The sequence below is a fragment of the Grampus griseus genome, assembly GCF_964374135.1.
Source record: "Grampus griseus genome assembly, chromosome: 14".
Lineage (NCBI taxonomy): Eukaryota > Metazoa > Chordata > Mammalia > Artiodactyla > Delphinidae > Grampus > Grampus griseus.
This window is the reverse complement of record NC_139008.1, coordinates 51,794,570-51,814,368: the sequence shown is the minus strand read 5'-3', so window position 1 is coordinate 51,814,368 and position 19,799 is coordinate 51,794,570. Positions and strand designations below refer to the sequence as shown.

At 43.5% G+C, this 19,799-nt stretch overlaps 1 protein-coding gene across 2 annotated transcripts; it reads left to right on the top strand.

Annotated features, from left to right (window-relative positions):
• Positions 1-3,510: 3,510 nt before the first annotated feature.
• On the top strand, positions 3,511-15,303 carry LAMP5 (lysosomal associated membrane protein family member 5; the record flags this gene model as incomplete). Of its 2 annotated transcripts, XM_082671065.1 has the most annotated exons (6): positions 3,511-3,574; positions 4,107-4,279; positions 4,650-4,781; positions 4,905-5,010; positions 6,372-6,560; positions 15,125-15,303. In XM_082671065.1, the coding sequence occupies 6 exons, from the start codon at positions 3,511-3,513 to the stop codon at positions 15,301-15,303; spliced, it is 843 nt and encodes a 280-aa protein (XP_082527191.1). The 2 variants fall into 2 exon arrangements, with proteins under 2 accessions (XP_082527191.1, XP_082527192.1); XM_082671066.1 differs by lacking the exon at positions 4,650-4,781.
• Between the last annotated feature and the right edge of the window lie 4,496 nt (positions 15,304-19,799).

Here is a 19,799-nt window from a genome sequence, read left to right as displayed (position 1 = left end):
TAAAGAGATACACCTAATAAGTTGAATATTTAATTTTATTTAGAATGTTTTGCATATGCCATTCTTTTGCATATACCATATATGGGTAAATTACCAAATAAAGAAGTTATATAAAGGTTATGTATAAGACACTGTGGATTTGGGAGTCTAATTTCTTCTTTATTGCAAATTGATAAATATGGAGCAATGAAGAATTACATCTTTGCACTGACTCTCCTACTTAATATATTTTTCTTCCATCTGCATTGCCCTTCTTTATCCTTTACCTTAGATCAATTTGTCCACTTCTTTAAGATCTCCTTCTCCAAGAGGCCTCCTTGGTCAATTCCACCCCACCCCGGGGTGGCTATCTTACTTTTTCTTTCCTTAAACATCTGTGCACACATTGTGCCAGGCAACCATACATCTTCATGATTCTTCTCATTTTCTTTCACCCAAACTAAAAGTTCTATACATACAGTGGGTCTTTTCTTCCACATCCATGAAACAGTAACCACTCAATGATATGCATGAGATTCATAAAGACTAATTCAATAAGTAAATACCAGAATTGAAGAGAATCCTTTGAAGGACTTAAAGGATTGAGAAGAGATTCAAAAGCCAGTGCACTTGGGTGACATTTGTATTGACTGCCGGCAGCGTTGATGAAAATTGACACAGCTATCATCCACATGAGTGTACATGTTTATGGCATTTTTTCTCCTACTTTCTCTCCCACTTAAGAAATGAAGAATGGAATGGATCCTGGAAAACTTTGTTACTATGATTTAATGGTACATTTTTCTCCTTTATTATCTCTTTAGTAATTTTAAAGAACTGAAGTTTTTTTAAGGATGATTAGAAAGTATTTAATTAATGTTCGTGAAAGTTGTAGGTATAATGACCTGACTCCTATTGCAATGTAAGAATCATTACAGATAGACAAATAAGTTAATGGGTGTTTGTAAAGCTATGTTTAAGATTAAATATCCAAAGGGATTTTAAATTAATTATGCTTTGAAGATGATTCTCTGAAGAAAAGGAGTTAAAATTGCTTCCTTTTTTTTTCTTTTGACTCATTCAATTGCTGGTCAACAAGGAGATCATTTATGTCAGGTATGGAAAGAAACCATTTTCCAAAGGAACCACTATTTGATTTGTAAATCAACTACAACAACTTAAGATTCATGACCAATGCTATGTCCCATCTAATATTTTATTATTAAAGCAGCTAATCATCAATTAATTCAGTTGCTTTTTTAACAACTTATAATTTAAGATATCTGCAATAATGTGTCACAAGAGAAAGTGTCCTAACTGTTACAGATATCTCTTCTACTTTATAATGGTATTTGTTTATCTTTGGGTTTCCAGATTACCAAACATAGTGCAAGTAGTGGGTACTCAGTTAATGCTTATGGTCTAAATTAATTTGTCTTTTTTTTTTAATGCTTTTATAATCATTGGCTCACTTGGCCTAACCAGATATCCCCTGAGCTATTATCCCAGTTTCTTAGGTGAGGAACACTAAAATCTGTACAAGGTCATAAAAAATAAATAGTGACTCCTGGACTGAAATCCATTCATTTCTTTCCTCATTTACTAAAGGGAGAGAGGGAAAGAGAATATATAAATGTTCCATTACCTATATCTCATTGCTTTCTAATTTTTACAGTGCTACAGGAAAATAAGTGTTTACTAACAATTGCTAACATGACAAATCATTAGGCATATATAATTTTTACAAATTCCACTGTCAACTGATAATAATTGCCTTTGTATCAATCACAATTTTGCCTCAGTGCTTCTATATATATTCAGTTATATAAAGTTATTGAGAAATGTTTGGATGAAATATCAAAATACAGAGATAAAAATAAAGATGTAAAAATATAGTATTGATTTAAACATTACTTCATAATTTGAACTGCTATTAATCTCATTATTGATATAGGAACAGGTTTGAAAAAATAATTGTATAAACACTTTGTGGCAAGCATAATGTCAGAATATTATTATACTTAAAACAGCACTCTATACATTTCAGGAATGTGAGCTAGAGATCTTAGGTGTTAGCTTGTTATTTGGTCACTGAATAAAGATTTTTTAATGGAAATCAACGTATGGTATATTTTAGAGTCAAAGTATTATATAAGGAAAAATGAAAATGATCCCTATGAAGTTAAATAATGTGATTTTTCTATTTTAATTTTACTGACCATGTGACATTGAGGAAAGTCATTTAATTTCTCTGAGCCTCAATTTTGGGGTATGTACAACCACAATAAGGTATATCTTCCCTTGCCTACCTTCTAAGGTTGTAGGGAGGATCAAATTTGACAATGAACATGAAAATACTTTGCAATTTGCCCCTTATTATGACATTGTTTTATGACATTATATTGTTGATTTTTCATATAATGAAATCACCACTAAGAAGTAAAATATTTGGACATCACTACAATTGATTAGGACAGTATGCCTATTGCTGAAAGTGCTGTATTCTGATTTATGGAGCAAAATATTTAAAAATCAAGCAAGCTACTAAAAAGTGTAAATATAGGAATTAGCCCCGTAGTATTTGTTTTTTCTGTCCCACTAGATGCTGTAGAGTATTATATGTGTGCATGCGTGTGTGTGTGTGTGTGTATATATAACTAGGACTGTCCTAAAAGATGCTACATAACCCTCACAAACTTTGGGTTCACTTACATTCCTCTTAGCAGAGTAGTCACAATATAATGAGCGAGGGTAGGTGACCCCAGAGTTCAAAGTCCTCGTGCAATCAGAGAACAGAACTCACAAAAAACAAGCCCAAATAGACATACTGCATTGACTAACGGCCTCACTTGATGAGGCATCAGTTTAACTTTAAACCCTGAGCTCGTTAGAGCAGGGGAGAGAAGGCGATGTCTCCAAATGCAGGAAGCTGTTGCCATAGCATTTTCCTTCCCTATTCCTGCCTACGCCTCCTCCCCCAAAGCAGCAACAATTTGTGCTCCACCGTTTTCCTTCAGGAGCTAGAAGCATTTTCAGAAGCCAGGACTCCAGTGGTGTGATGTCTTCACCACCTAATCACTGTACTGGTAGGGATATTGAATAAGTCGGAGGGTGCTATTAAGTTTCTCAGGATAGAATCATCTTTGCGGATGCAATTGCAGCGCAGGAAACAGACTCAGGGAAAATTTTAGCCTTCCCAAATTTCATTGGAGCTCTGCACAAGCCCAGCCACAATCACTCCAGCAATACAACCGAATCCTTTCAGCACTCGCAGCCGTGGACAGCTCCCTCGCCACGCGGTCCTTTCCTCTGCAGTGAGCACATTAGCGTTCACCCTGCCCGGGTCGGTGCGGTACTCCATCCACACCAAGTCCGCCAGTGCGTACGGAACGCGTGCTCCCTCCCTCCTCCCTCTCGGTGCCCCCGCCCCTCGCTCACTCAGGCTCACTCCAGCGGCGACTTTGAGGGATTCCCTCTCGGGCGGCCTCTGCAGCAGCACCACTGGCTGGCCTTATTCGCTGCTCCGCGAGGATGGATCTCCGAGGAAGAGCCGTTCTCGGCATGAATAGACTTCGAGTTCTTCTGATGCTCTTCCGTGAGTAGCGTTTCGGCAACCGCCAGAGCAGGGTGCACTCTTTGCAGAGAATAGAACTGGCACAGTAAAGCCATTAGCTTAAGGTCAAAACGTGGCCCTAATGTTTGGCGGGTTTGTTCTTTTTTGGGGGGAGGAGGGGAGGACCTTCCCATCAGTGGCAGGGAATTCCCCAGAGAGCCACACACTTGTACGCCAATCCCAGACACGATGCTGCACAGGCCTGCTTCGTGGGCTCAGAGCACTGGCGAGAAAGCTTTGGTTTAAAAGCCTAAGATGAAGAAAAAGGCCAGTCGGATTACAAATTAATAAGGCTTTAAATGTTTTTTAATTTTATTTTTATTATAAATTAACAGCAACGAAGTCGAATTTGTTGGCGCTAGGTCAGCGAAACGGCTCTCAGAGCGCCCTGCAGCCGGCAAGGAACTTGGGCAGCCCAAAGCCCGCAGACCTCCTTGTCTCTCCACCCCTGTGCCCGAGACGCGTGGGCTCGCTGAGCCCCTAACCGATAGGATTTTTTGTTTGTTTTCTGCAGATACAATGGCTCGAATCATGGCAGAACAAGAAGTGGAGAATCTCTCAGGCCTCTCCACTAACCCTGAAAAAGATATATTTGTGGTGCGGGAAAATGGGACGACGTGTCTCATGGCAGAGTTTGCAGCCAAATTTATTGTCCCTTATGATGTGTGGGCCAGCAATTATGTAGATGTAAGGCACTTTTTCCCTCGCAGCTTGCTCCTAGGGCTCCAGGGACGAAGGGCACCTTCCCTCAAGACCCTGTGAAGACCTGGGTCACCCGCCTTCCCCCCTACACCCTGCAGGCTGCTCCCAAATGCTGCATGGGGGTTCCGGCTTGTAATGCCTTCTGCTCGCCCCGCCTGCTTTGAAAGTAAATCCCTCTCTCTGCTTCCTTAACGGCCGGGTCTGCACGCAAAGCATCTAACCGCATGTTCCTGGACCTGGGAGCGCGCGCGCAAAGGAGTGCCCAGGCGTGCGACCCGGAGTTTGGACGCGCTGCCCTTTACAGCCCCCACTGGGGCTCGCGCGCTGAGGGGGTGCGGGGCGTCTGTGTTCCCAGCTAATCACGGAACAGGCTGATATCTCACTGACCCGGGGAGCTGAGGTGAAGGGCCACTGTGGCCACAACGAGTCGGAGCTGCAGGTGTTCTGGGTGGATCGCGCATACGCGCTCAAAATGCTGTTTGTAAAGGTAAGTGCTAGTGGGGCGCTCAGAGGGGTTGCAGACTCCAAGTGGGTGTGGGTAGGGGCCGCCCCTCCGTTTCCCCACCCAGATCTGCTCGGGCGGTTAACGCGCGCCTGCCCCGCTCGGCAGGAAAGTCACAACACATCCAAGGGACCCGAGGCGACGTGGAGGCTGAGCAAGGTCCAGTTTGTCTATGACTCCTCGGAGAAGACCCATTTTAAAGACGCGGTCAGTGGTGAGTAGAGACCAGCAGGGCTGGGAAAGGAGCCCGGGCAAGCGCAGACACTGCAGGGATCTCAGGCTTGGAGGCCGAATTCCTCAGGGTCAGGGCCTTGCGCTCCCAGGCCAAGGTAGCCCTGGACTTGCTCTCCAAGGTGGAGGAAGCAAGCGGGAGCGCCGGTGGGTCCTCTGGCCTTCAGGCCCTGTAGATGCGCAAGAAACCCAGGGCCTGAGGCCCAACCTGTCACCCATCACCTGATCCTGGATGAGATGTCTCTTGAGGGACTGTCTTCCTGTGGCTGCTTCAGGATGGCTTTCTTATGATTTGTCCTTTAAAGAAGCACGGAGAAGGACAAAGCTGTATTTTTATTTTCTTCTGCACCCTGGTTTTTATTCTTATGCGCTAAAACTTCAAGGGGGACAGTATGACTTTCATTCTGGGTCAGAATCTGATGTCCTTCAGATCTTTTGGCGCATTGCTCAGGCCTCACCGCAATCTTCAGTCATCCACTGCGGCCACCCCAGAGTGGACTCTAAACCATCCTTATTTATTAGCTTTTCATGCCCATCACTACAACAACTACCCAGATCCTCCAAAAATATTGTGGCAAGGGATATCTAGGCTCCAAATAACAATGCTGGGATCTGCAGGCACCATCAAAGACCACATTTAAATTTATGTATTTTTTTATTTTGTAAATTATCTGATCTACTCATAATGAAGCCTTTCATCACCTGGGCACCTGAGTTGGGAAAAGATTTTTACTGAACATGTATAAGAATACATATGTCATCTTTTCCGTTTCACCCCTTATCATCGCAGTAAAAAGGGCAATTTTGTCTCTTCATCAAAATTCATATTCAAACGTTTCACACAGTTAAATTAGACCAAAAAAAGGAAAAAAAAAAAAAACCTTAATCCAGAAAAGGAGGAAAAGGGGTGAGGCAGGCTTCCAAAGAATATGTATGCGTACAAGGGCATCTGCTCAGAGTACTAGCAGCAGCCATGCTTTGCTGAGGAAGATATTTTATTTTCTGCAGGCCAGTGCGAGGTGTAGGATACCAAGTCACTGTTCATTGTGGATCTTTGGAATTTCTGTTGTGAGGTCTTATATAGTAAAAAGGGTTGGGGTTTTAGGTATCACTTTATTCTTCCAAAAGGAAATTCCAAATTAATATTTAAGAAATCCATGCTCATGAAAGAATGGGTGCATTCACATTTGCATAGCCCCAGCCGGGCAAGGCAACAGGGCATGTCAGCAGAGGATCAGAGGGGGGGTCTGGGCTAAGAGGCAAAGATCAACTATCTGGATCACCATAATGAGAGTTCTGCCAGCCCTATAGGGGCCTAACCATTGCTCTGGGCCTTCCCTGCAGCCGGGAAGCACACAGCCAACTCACATCATCTATCTGCCTTGGTCACCCCAGCTGGAAAGTCCTATGAATGTCAAGCTCAGCAGACCATTTCACTAGCCTCCAGTGATCCGCAGAAGACAGTCACCATGATCCTGTCTGCGGTCCACATCCAGCCCTTTGACATCATCTCTGATTTTGTCTTCAGTGAAGGTAGGTCGGTGGGGAGGCAGAAGGAGAGGGAGAGGAAGGAAGCAAAGGCTGACCTCAAGATGGATGTGGAAGGCAACCTGCCAGGGTACCAGGCTGTTACCACGTGGACTTTCTCTAGGATATCATGGCACTGCCTCTCTCTATAATATTTTTCAAAGACTAAAGGCAACAAACTGAATTGTATCAACTACAATGACTTTCTCTTTCATCTTCCCTCTCTCTCTTCCTCCTTCACTTCCTTCTTTTCCTCTCTCTTTCTCTCCCTTCTTTTTCTCTGTTTTCTTCCTTCCTCCCTCCCTTCCTTTTTTCCCTTATTTTTTCATCTTTCCTTTCCTCCCCTCCTTTGCCAAAAAAGGAAAGTGGATAGGGAGAAAGATAAGAAAGTCAGCTGAAAAAAATATATAATTTTGATGCAAGTTTCCCAAGGAAAAGGCAGCTAAAAATCCCAAGCAGCTATTGAGAGAGCCATGGATTGGAGAAGGGCCTTTGCTTATGTGGGCCTCAGTTTCACCATGGCCTCTAGACACTTCCAGCCCTAGGTTCTACCACTGTGAGTCTAAGTTTTTGTGTGTCCAGAATGCAATAGGTGTGTGTGTGTGTGTGTGTGTGTGTGTGTGTGTGTGTGTGTGTGTACAGGTTACAGAGAGAGACTCATGGAGACCTGCCTCTGTACAGCTCTCACCTTTGTGTGGAGGGACACCCATGAGGTTCCAAGGAGGCAAGGCCCCTGATCTGCTCCCTCTGGGGCATGCAAGAAGACTTCTTCGCAGTCTATGCAAGCCCTGGAAGGGGGTCAGGCAGGATCCAGCTGGAGCAGGTTCAGGGCGTCCATATCTTCCTGGTTCTCTGCATCCCAGAAGAAGGGCAGGAGAGAAGCTCACATTCTGCAATTTGTCCAAATCTAGCAACAATTTACTCTGGGCAAGTGGAGTAAGTGAATTCTCCCATTCATTTTTTTTCTCTCTCTCTCTGTTGTCTGGAGGAGGTTGTTAAAGGCAGTTTGATATTCTCATTTATTCCTTGTGGTTAAGAAATGGGGAGAGATTCTGACTGCTTTATTGATGCCTACCTTTGGGCTGGCAGTCCCCAGGTGAATACAACCATTCGAATGTGTAGGATATTAGGGAATGCCCACCTGGGTCACACACAAATCATTAAATCAGTCCCAAGGAGTCCAGCTTTCATTAAATGCCCCGCCCATTCAAAGTATACGGAATAGAATCCCTCCCCCCATGATTTATTCAGAAGGCATTAAGGAATTCCTAAGTTAAACTGTCCTAAAGAGAAAGGCCTCCTTCTTATTCATCTTTATATTTTTAGCAACAAGTACAGTGCTTGGCACATTGCAGATGCCCTGTTAACTTTGGCTGAATTGATATTCCGAAGCTGTGGGCTCAATTAATAGAGACTTGCAAATGCTTCAAAGCCAGGCAAATCAGAATTTAATACATTTAGTACAGCAGTGCCATGCCTACCTGTTATGGCTCTTACCTGTATGGGCTATTCCATCTTAATGTGTTTTCTACAAAATTGAAACTAAACTAAACGCCAAGATCTTAATACTAAAAAATACTGTGGATTATGAAAGTATTTATAAAATGTAAGTGTCTTTCTTAAACTGAAAATATTAAATGTAATTAAAAGTAAGTGGACTTATGATTATGGATGGCCCAGAATTCATTTTGAAAATATTGGATCACATACTTCTGAGTTTGTATAGGTACTTTCAGTAGTCTCTAGTTACTCTTTGTGTTTCTCTGGTCAATGGTTTTTAGACACTTCTTCATTTCTTGGTACTACTGGTGCTATAATTGCTGCTTTTACTAGTTCCTTATCACAATCTCACCCTAACCCTCTCTGGGTTATTTCTAAGTTGCTGCTTATAGTCATTTATGAATGGAGAAATCAGATCTCATAGATGTCAGAATTGTGTACAAAATAAGAGTAAATGAGTACTGAATAAGGACCAGAGCTGTTTTCCTAAAAATCAGTGATATTCTTGGCATAGATTTAATGACGTTTTTGTATAAAAAGCAGTTCTTATCCACTTCCAGGGCTTAAATAGATAGATTTAGACAGTTTGTAAGCATGTATAACTTCCTAAATGCAGATATATTAAGCACAAGCAAATTGCACTGGTCTCACCCAGGCTTTTCTGGGGAATAATTAGGGTGTTGCCTCCTGTATGGTTCCCTGGGGCTCAAGCCTTGACACTCCTGGGAGGAGGCAAGCCTTATTCAGGATCTCTCACTGAATCAATGTGCCTTTGTGTGGCAGGGCTCCTTTTGTTCCTGGTTCCTCCTGTCTGTGCCTCTCAGCACCTGTCCCCAGTGTGTTTCGTAAGAGATCATTTTATTTGATTTGGTGGAATCTGAACTATTCCTTTTGGAGTGCCTTTTCGGAACCTGGCACTTGGACCCCACTCCCCAGAATAGAAGGAGGCTCTGATGTGTTGCTAATGCCTGTGTGGGTGAGTGAAGCCTGCCTGCGTGGCGGTGGGGAGGGCACCTGGTCATATGTCTGACGCCTACTGCAGGACTGTGTGCATGCGTTCTGTCGTGTGCAAGCAGGACATGCAGCATAAGGGCTTCCAATGAAGAGCCTATTCCCTGTGTAAGGGGGTCATACCTGGCAGTCTGCAGTCTCCCACCTGCCTCCTTCATAGATTCTGAGAAAAGCAAGGAAGGGTCAGTGAAATGAGTTAGTGGACACTCATAGAGGCTGAGAGCAGCCCAGATGGGGATGACATCTTTATCACACAAATCCCTTTAGACCGTTGAGCTTGGCTACTATGCTGATCCCCAATGAAAGTAGCTCAGAGGCTCCAGATCACTGAACACAGCTCTGGTGATCTTGTTAACATGCCAAGTCAAGTCTGGTTCCGTAGTTCTGGGGGCGGGGCCCAAGAGACTCCATTCCTAGCAAGCTCCTTGCTGATACTGCTGGCCATGGCAAACTGTCGGTAGGGGGATTTGAGGGATTTTGAGCTGATCAAGGAATATGATATGACCATGAGAGGCAGAAACACACAAGCTTCATTGGGTGGCACTTGGGCAGGTTGTGTAAGGAAAGCCCCTCACAGCATGGGACCGTCCAGAAAAAGGCTTACAGCACCCTGGGGACCACTATCCCAAAGGAAAGGAGGATAAGGGATGTCCTGGCAGGGAGAGGGGTGTCAGGAGGGGGCTATGGATCTAGGTGATGTCACTTAGCAGCACGGGGAGGAGTCTTTGGGTCAGAGAGCTCAGGGGGCAGCAGAAGCTTAGGGCCTTATCTATCCTATCAGTGGGTAACAGCTGTTGGGTGAGATTTGTATGCAAAGCAGACAGGCCCTAAATGGCTAAATGTGTCTGTTTGGGCTTTTTTTTTTTTTAAATAATTGGATGTGGGTCTCAGCCTGCAGTGAAAAATATAAACCACCGAGGGGCCAATTCATGGAGGCCAGCTTATTTCTATGACAGGTACACTTGGTGTGGCAACTCTCAGCCTGCAGTTCAAGGCAGCCCATGTGTCTCAGCGGGTGTTGGGTAACTTGTCCTTCCACAATTCATTCCTGGTAGTGAGTCCCTTTGAGGCCCCAGGAGAACTCTGACTGTGCTAGCACGGAGGATGCATCACTGGGAGGGAACAGATCAGCCTGAGTACTTTAATGGCTTGAATTAAAGGCGACTCTCACGCATAAAGACAGAAGAAATGTAATAGAACATGAAGGTGCCTCTGTGCCCCTTTGTTAAACACTCAGGTTTAATGGGCATTTAAGTCGCCACATATAGACTGGGCCCATCTTAATTCTCAAGGGGGGAAACAAACAAATAAAGAGACCTGTGAAGAAGGTACTGAGATCCCTGTTTACAGTGGAGAAGCTGAGACTTAGGGGTAAAGTTACTGGCTAAGACTGCGCTCCTTGTGGCTGCCAGGGCTGGGACAGGAACCTGTCTTTGGGTATCAGATCCTGTGCTCTTAGCCTCTCCAAGCCTCAGCTGCTGCAGCTGAGCAACTGTACCAGACATGTGAATGCGGGGGGCCATCTTCAGAAAGGTTGTCGGGTGCTCTGAATTCATGAGCTTATCATTGTTTCTAACAGTGTGTTTGGGAGATACCACCTGATCTGTATTTTACCCAGATCTATAGACAAATGACTGTGCTTTAGTGGAAATGAATGTACATCACCCCCAACTGAGCGCCCCAAGACTGGCTGCCATGCTGCAAACCAGGGCATGGTGTGCCGATGCTGATCCAGAGTGCTGTGTGCACCTGTGGTTTGCGTGGCACTTCTCAGCGAAGAAACATGCCACCTGAGCAGGTGCTCCTTCTCAGAGCCTCCTGGGGAAGCATCCAGGGAGACAATCCTGTTATTAACACCACAGAGAACTGTGTCGAGGGCTGGAACACAGAGGCCTAGCGCGGGGCCACATAGCCAGCCAGTTGTAGCATTCTGTGTTCTTGCTACTGCTCTGGAGCCTAGTGTTTTAGGTTGGGTTCCCCAAGAAGCACATCCTCTATAAGTATGTAAGGGCAAGTAATTTATTTAGGTGGTTCTAGAAGGCACTGCTAGTGGAGTGGGGAAGTGAGGTGGGAAGGCAAGGAAGCTAGTACAGGTGCATAAGTGAGCAGGTTACCACTGTGGGCACTGGGGCTCACACTGCTGGAACTTCTGGGAAAGAGTATGGTACCCACCTGAGTTACCCTCCAACTCCCATCTGCCACTGATGGCTGCTGGGGTGGGGAAGGGGGGCGTTGACTCTCCAGGATGTCTAACCTGCCTTGTAGTCAAAGCCTATTGGAATGGGTGGGAATGGTGTATACCAAGGTCATAGGACCCTGTTGGTGTCTGTACACCTGTACACCCAGTACTGGGATATAGGGACTTTCCCTGCCCTGGTGGAGCTTACAGGCTAGTGGGAAAGAGTTTATACAGCTCTTCCTTGTGCACAGGGATGTTTCTGGCACACACTGGCATCAATCAGTAATTGTTTTCTTATTTACTGTTGTCCTTACATCTTGGTGAGAGTATCTGCTTGTCTCCAGCCAAAGATCTCCAAAGCCCACTCATCTTAACATCTTCTCAGTACACAAAATACGTTTTGCTGAGGTTACAGGAGTCCCGAGCCAGTCCAGAGAAGATATGGAAAGAGGGGCAAACCCCTCCCTCCAGTTGCCCTATCAGACAGCAGAGGGAAGCACGGCCAGCAAAAGGCTTGCCCACCTTCTCCAACAAGAAAAGTCTGTGGCGCTAGCAGAGCTGGAGAAAGCAATCAGCTTGCCTCCTGGTCCGTGGCCCATCTCAATGCTGTTCATCTGGAGCTGCTTTTCATTAAGAGCTTTTACAGTTTGTTTGCCTCAGGGAGTAAATACAACTTTAAAATGCTGTGGTCATCAAACAAAACAAAATAAAACACACGTCTAGAAAACAGAACCTAAGATGATTCAGGATTGAATTGGGCACACCAGGTTTATGGTTGAGGGGACTTGAACTGGCAGCTGGCAGTTACACAATTTTGTCTGATCTGTCTTCATCTGGTTCTTTGCAATGACTGGGATGGTTGTTGCTTTTTCCAATCATGGGCCATCCACCCTGGGCCTCTGTTTTGTGTTCTCTAGAACTGTAAGTCCAGCCAGGGCAGAGGTGTGAGGGACCCCAAGACCTGTGGAGATGAACAGGGAGTCAGGGGTCTCCGAGCACCAAAAGCCAGATGCTGAGCTGGGCTCAAGGGATGCTCTTCTCCCAGACAGAGATGGAGGCCAGCTGTCCTTGCTCTATAATCTGTGGGTTGTATAATCAGTTCATTGCACAGGATCATAATCCTGGAGTGCATAGTGTTTGTGTATAGAATTCAAGGGGTCTGTACATTTCAATAGGAAACATTTGCATCTTTATTTTCTTTAATTTCTAATTAATGTTTAACATTTCCTTCAATTATAAATAAAGGTAACAACCCACAGTAGTATTAATCATACCTATGACTTTGTCACCAATATAAATAATAGTCTTGTTCTTCCCACATGTTTGTGCAGATCTTGCAAAGTAACAGTTATGCTTCTCCCTACTTTGCAGTCACAGCCAGTATACCTGTGTACTAATAAATATATATATAACTGTCCCTCATATTATTTAAAAATATTTTAATAGATGAACTTCAGTGTATTTGTTTCCTTTGTAATCTTATGTGTTTTATTTTTATGCAATCATAAGTATTCTGAGAAGGGGTATAGTTTCATCACACTGACACTAGAAAGATTATAACCTCTGCTTTAGTGGGTCATGACCAGCACTGTTTTAAATGAAAGAGAATAGTACAGAGGATAAATTATTAGCGGCACAAAGTAAGGAAAACCATTGTTTTATAACACTTTGGTTTTAGTTATGTATGTATACGTGTGTTCTGGGTTGTAATGTAAAATACTGTTTTTCCTGGGGGTCAAAGGCAGAGTTTGAAGACAGTGGCTTAAGCCTGAGAGGGGAATGTGTGGCTTTTTTTTATGGGTTCACAATCTCTCACCTAAAACCCTTGGGGCTAGATGTTTTTCAGAATTCAGAATAATTTTGGACTTTAGGAAGATAATACAGTGCATTGTCCATATATTATATAAGACCCAGAAGACTCAGGGAAGCGCCTGTAATCAAACAGATTAATGAATCTGTTTCCTGCAGTGAAACACATGAATCTTCATGCTAAGGAGGAGAAATGAGAATCAGAGCAGCCAGCTTTTGCTGCCACATGAATGATACAAAGTACTTGTGGTTTCTAGAGCTTTGTGGATTTTGGAATGGTGGGTAAGGGAAAGAGAACTCAGGAATTCCCCTTTCTTTGACCACTTAATGAATGGGGATGGGTGGGCAAGGGGATTCAGTATTTTTCATGATAATTTTTGACATCCCCTTATTTTCCCATAATTACTTTTGACTTCTTGTTCATTGTTTAATACTCCCTTTATCTTCTTCTCCAGTGATGTATTTAATTCAGGCTTTCTCCTAAGGCAACAAAACAATTTTTAAAGAAATAAACTCCACAATGGGAGAGACCACAACAGTGAGAGGCCCACGTACCACAAAATTAAAAAAAATAAAGAAATAAACTATAATAATAATTTGACCATAAATTTTTTGCCAAAATACACCATGCTTTTCTCCTCTATCTTCTTTAAAGGATGGTGTATTAGATGATTTTCCCCATAACTATACCAATTTTATTATCCATTTAAAGCTAATACTTTTGGCACCACAATTCTGATACCAGTTCTCATGTGTGTGGTGTAAATCCATCAAACTCTACACTTTCTTTTTTTTTTTTTTTTCTTTTTGCGGTACGCGGGCCTCTCACTGTTGTGGCCTCTCCCGTCGCGGAGCACAGGCTCCGGACCCGCAGGCCCAGCAGCCCTGGCCCACGGGCCCAGCCGCTCCGCGGCATGTGGGATCTTCCCGGACCGGGGCACGAACCCGTGTCCCCTGCATTGGCAGGCGGACTCTCAACCACTGCACCACCAGGGAAGCCCTACACTTTCTTTTTTCAATGGTGGTATAATTTACAGATATCAAAATGCACAAATCTGAAGTGTTACCTCAGTATGTTTTCACCTATACTTGCAGTCACATAACCCTCACCTAAATCAACATTCAGAACATTTCCATCACACCTGAAGTCCTCTTGTGTCCTGTTCTGTAAGACACGCTGTTCCCTACTTCTCTGACTTCAATCACCATAGACTTAGTTTTGCCTGCCCTTGAACTTCATATAAATGGAGTCATACAACATGTACTCTTCTGTGTCTGACAGTTTTCACTCAACATAATATTTCTGAGATGCATCCATTTTGTTATGTGGAGCCATAGTTCATTCCTTTGTATTGTTGATTAATAATCTATTGTATGAATATACCACAGTTTATTTATCCATTCTACTCTGATGGACATTTTGGTTGTTTCTGGTTTTAAGCTATTATGAATAAAGCTCCTATGAACATTTATGTTCAAGTCTTTTTGTGTCCATATGTTTTCCTTGTTCTTGGGTAAATTCCTAGGAGTGGAATGCTGGGTTATAAGGTAGGTGTCTATTTATCCTTACCTTACTACAGAGTGATTGTACCATTTCCCACCAATGGTGGACAAGAGCTCCAATTGCTCTGTATCATTGACAACACCTGGTAATTTCAGATTTTCTAAAAGGTGTATTTTGTCTGCGATTCTATGTACATTATACACGAGTAAAAGGTTTAAAAAATTAAATAAACAATAAAAATGATGGTGGTTGTGCCTAATGCCCAAACTCTGAAAATTTGCATAAATCATTTGGAAGCTTTATTGACATTGGCCTGGAATCCAATAACCTGAATATTGCCCTATTTAACTGATGTATTTTTATTTTACACTATGCAGAAATTTTAAGGAATTGGGCCTTAAGTTTGGTTGGGAAGTATTGTTTCTGAAAAAGAAAATATCTCTGAAGTTTCCTTGAGAAATCTTCTCACCTCTATCTGCCTTTTAGTTTTCTTAAGCAAACTATTTTCTTATGATTCAGAATATTTTGGCAGGAGCTCACTGCTTTTCTTCTTCTTTCCCATTTCAGAGCATAAATGCCCAGTGGATGAGCGGGAGCAGTTGGAGGAAACCTTGCCCCTGATTTTGGGGCTCATCTTGGGCCTCGTCATTGTGGTAACGCTGGTGATTTACCATCTCCACCACAAAATGACTGCCAACCAGGTCCAGATCCCTAGGGACCGATCCCAATATAAGCACATGGGCTAGAAACTATTAGGCAGACAGACCCCAGCCCCCCTCTGCTGGCTGGATCAGGTAGAAAAAAAAAAGCACTTTCCACCTGTACATGGGATATACCAACATAGCTTCAATCAAACAGACGTGGGTATTCAAGGCTTGCTTGGCCTGCATCCATGCTTAAATCGCAGGATGGGGGGATTCTTTCGGATTCATGGGGTGAAGGACAGTTGCTGGGGAGTGGAAGGAAGGGGTCAGCCAGCTTTTACACTCATCGTGGCTTGGCCTTGACTCTCCAAGCAGCAACTCATAAAACTCGGAAAGGTATCTGACTCTGAAGTTTAGGGATTGAAACCACACTTCGTTTGGAAAGACACCCCTTAAGGTTCAAGAGGAATATTGGAGGCTTTACTCCCTTGAACACAGATGGCTTACCCTATACCGTTGTCAACGTACACAAAATACAGCCTCATGCTCCCTGCAGCAAGACCCCTGAAAGTGACCCATGCTTCTGGCTGGCGTTCTGCATGCCTAGTGATTGTCTTGGGAATGTTTCACTGCTACCTGCACCCAGTGAATTCACAGCACAAGAACCTGTTTAATGTAACTATGCAGAGTTGTTTGGACTTCATAGTGTGTCAGGTCCAAGTAAGGGGACCTGAAGAATCAATCCATGTGAGTTTGTTTTTCAAAATGAATTAAAACACACTACTGTCTAACATTTGAATGCTTTCTTGAAACAAGAAAACAAACTAAAATGGTTTCTTGGGGCACCCAGAGGAGAGAGGGGAATGATGAAGACGGGATTTCATTTCTGCAAGAGGAAAAGCAAAGAAAGAGCAAGGAAACAATGGGGGAGGGGGAGGGAGTTGGCTTTTCCAGGTGAAAACACGTGGATTTATTTTGGCAAATATAAGTAGCTTTAATAATGGCGCCTCTTGAGCGATTGGTCTAATATAGCTTCTGGTGCTTCTTGGTCTTGAGTCTGGCATTTCACTTTGGATTAAAAAGCTGGACTGAACATAGTAGCTTAGGTTGGGTTTTATTTGTGATAAAATGTAATTTACTGAAATTCCCTAGAGAAATGTACATAGTTTGGATTTCACTCACTTTCTACATAATCATTTTTCAGAAGATCTGAGCAGGGGTAGGGGAAATCCTTTTCTTTGGTGTTAGGGTGGGAATCCCCCTACCCCTGTAAGGTCATCACCACATGAGAGCAAGCGCATGAGTTATCTCCCCGAGTCTTCAACTGTTGGCAGTAGCACATCCTTAGAAGTTCATTATACCAGCAAATCTTGATAACTATCAGCCAGTTGCTCTCCTATTATCCATTTGTTTGCTGCTCCGGCAACCTCAGTCTTTCCCTGCATGACTTCTTCTCAGTGCCTGCCTGGTCAGTGAGGAACAAGCCCTGATTCCTCATGAAAGTTGCCTGTTGCACAAGAGAAAAGAGACGCTTTTTTTTTTTTTTTTTTTTTTTTAGCGGTACGCGGGCCTCTCACTGCTGTGGCCTCTCCCGTTGCGGAGCACAGGCTCCGGACGCGCAGGCTCAGCGGCCATGGCTCACGGGCCCAGCCGCTCCGCGGCATGTGGGATCTTCCCGGACCGGGGCACGAACCCGTGTCCCCTGCATCGGCAGGCGGACCCTCAACCACTGTGCCACCAGGGAAGCCCAAGAGACACCTTTGGTGCCAGCGGAGGCAAACGACCCCCACCCCACCCACGTGTCCTCCACCCTTCGTCATCTGTGATCATCTCACCCCCACGACCCAAACATGACAAGCCCTTTCCCTTTTAGCATCTCATGTATTTTTAGGAAACTTCCTACTTATCTGGAACTATCCAAGGATCTGGGGAGAAACAGACACTTAGGTGTATCCACTTTAGAAACCATTTTTAGGCTTTCTGAGTCGTACTTCTGAAAACTCCATCTTTACTTAATTTAATCTACTTTTACAAAAGTAAATTTGTATTTTTTAAAAATTTTGCTTTCACAAGACAGGACTCATTACTATTTTTGGAATTGTCATTCATTCATTCAACAAACAGTTTTTGAGCACCTACTGAGTGCAGGCTCAGTGCTGGGTGTACAGTAGTAAACGACAACTGGGAGTCTATAGGGGGAGAACAGATAAGAAAACACACACGCATACATGCGTGTACACACACACACACACACACACACACACACACACACACGTCATTCTAAACAGAACAAAGTGCCCTAGCGCTTTACAAAGTGTTGCCATATGGCTACGTCCCTGTGTCTAAGCTAATTAAATCTTTCTAGAATCCAAATTTCTTAATTCTCAAAATTAAGAGTGATTTTTTTTCCACCTGTGATAGGCAGTACATATAAAACGCCTTATTACTATGTCTGTTATTGTTACTATTAATCACGGCATCTTTATTTAGCAGTCCTAAAATTAGGTCTCAAGTTCAGCCTAATTTCTATGAACCTCGCCTTATTTTTCTTAGCCCTTTTTAATCTTCATCATCAACTAAGCAGAATAAAAGGGGGCCTCCTGATGAGGGCAGGGCCAGTGGTCTATGGGTGGACAAAGCAAGGTGTCCAGAGGGATGACTCATGTTCATTGCCATTGTCCTGCATTTCACAGAGGCTCCTGCAGCAGGAACAAGCTGTAGGGTGGCTCGTCTATTTGCATTGTTTCCTGAGCTCAGAGACGGGAAAGAAAACAAACAGATAATCCACAGATGCTCAATTACCCCTTTAACTGTCATTTTTCTTTTTTACTGGAGTTTTAAACACAAACGCCTCTGGGCACAAAAGGATGTTGTGTCTGGTTGCTGCTCTGCTGGCCTGGAAAAGCCAGGCTGGATGAACCATATGCATGTTTCTTTCGGGGAAGGAGGAGTTTGATTTCAATTCTGAGAGTGGTTCTTTGCAGGGTTCCCCCATTTTCGGCAAATAGCTCCCAGTGAAGCTGCCTCAGAGAACAGGGAAGACTGTTCTCCACCCCAAGAAAGCCCTCTAAACTATAACCACTCTTTTCTCACCAATTCTAATGTTTCCATTAACAAAGACTTGTCAAAGCCACATGGATGGGGGAGACAACAGAGATATGAGAATGGAGAAGTGGGAGGAAGATGGAAGGAATGACCTGCAGCATCTGGTGGAGGTAGCAGGCAGTGCGTGCACTGGGGTTGTTTACAGGTGAGGGTAGTCCAAACCAGCACTGGGCACAAACACCTCCCTGGAACAAACACCCAAGCAACCTGAACCAGACAGACACAACTTTCAATGTGTGTTTCAAAGTGCAGTTTGCAAGCAGCCTGTATCAGAATCATCTCAGGGGGGTCGTTGAAAAATGTCAGTTCTAGGGCATCAACCCAGTGATTGAGAATCTCTATGGTGAGACCCTAGAATTGGTATTCTGACTACTTGCTCTCTCCAGATAATTCTGATTTAGTAGTATGACAACTTCTGGTTTAAAAAGCCTTTGCTATCAGCCTACCTGCAACATTAGCCAAATTACTGGGCTTCTCTGTGCTCATTTTCTCATCTGAAAAATGGAGTTCACTGTCCTCTCCTTGCAAAGTTATTTGAGGATGAATGATAGTACATTTAAGTCCCTAGCACAGCACCTGGCACACTGGAAATGCTCCATAAGAGGTATTACTAATGATATTTTTCTAGCATCCTTATTAAAATGTGTGTTCAAATTTTACCTGCCATACATGTACATGAAAGACCCCAAAAGACTAATGCAGGTTTTTTTTTTTTTTCAATCTGGCATCCAGTTTTCTGTGTCAGTTTATTTTGAATTCAGAGTATGTTTCTATGCAAGGATTCTCTCCATCCCCAGCCCAGTGAACTGCTCAGGAGGTTGTCAGTTTGTGGGTGTCGGGGAGACGGTTGGAGTCCATGAATTTGGATGAGAAAAAACTACACCTTCAGTTTTACTAACCTCAAATGAAAGGTAGCAGCTCCTTCAATTATGAACATAGGCACCAAACCACTGTAGTATAAGCAGGACCAAGGTATAGGTCATCGGCAGAAATTACCACATTATACTTGTTGCAGATACCTCCAAAAATCATTTATATTCCTTATTGGAAATTATGGCAGTTATTAGACCCATCACAGATCTTGTTATTTAATGCATTATAACCATAACATTAAAATATATTTTTTGATAACTATGCTTTAATTGGTTTCCTTTGTAAGCCTATGTATTTTACTTTATGCATTTTAAAACATTTTTCTGAGGACTCCATAGGCGTCAGACAGCCAAGAGGGTCCAGGGTGCAAAATTAGGCTAAGAACTCCAGGGCCGATGGCTACTTCAGTTGTCATTTAAACTTACGGAACCTGTCACGTTGTCTTCTGGGGAAAGTCACAAAAGCTTATGTGACAAATGAGATAAGTATTTGTTAGCACCCATCTTGTGTTTTATAGACCCTGGTCTCGTGCTGGGGACACATCAGTGAATGAAATAGGTAAGAATCCCTGCCCTCATGAAACAGAACTTTCTCTCTCTCTCTCTCTCTCTCTCTCTCTC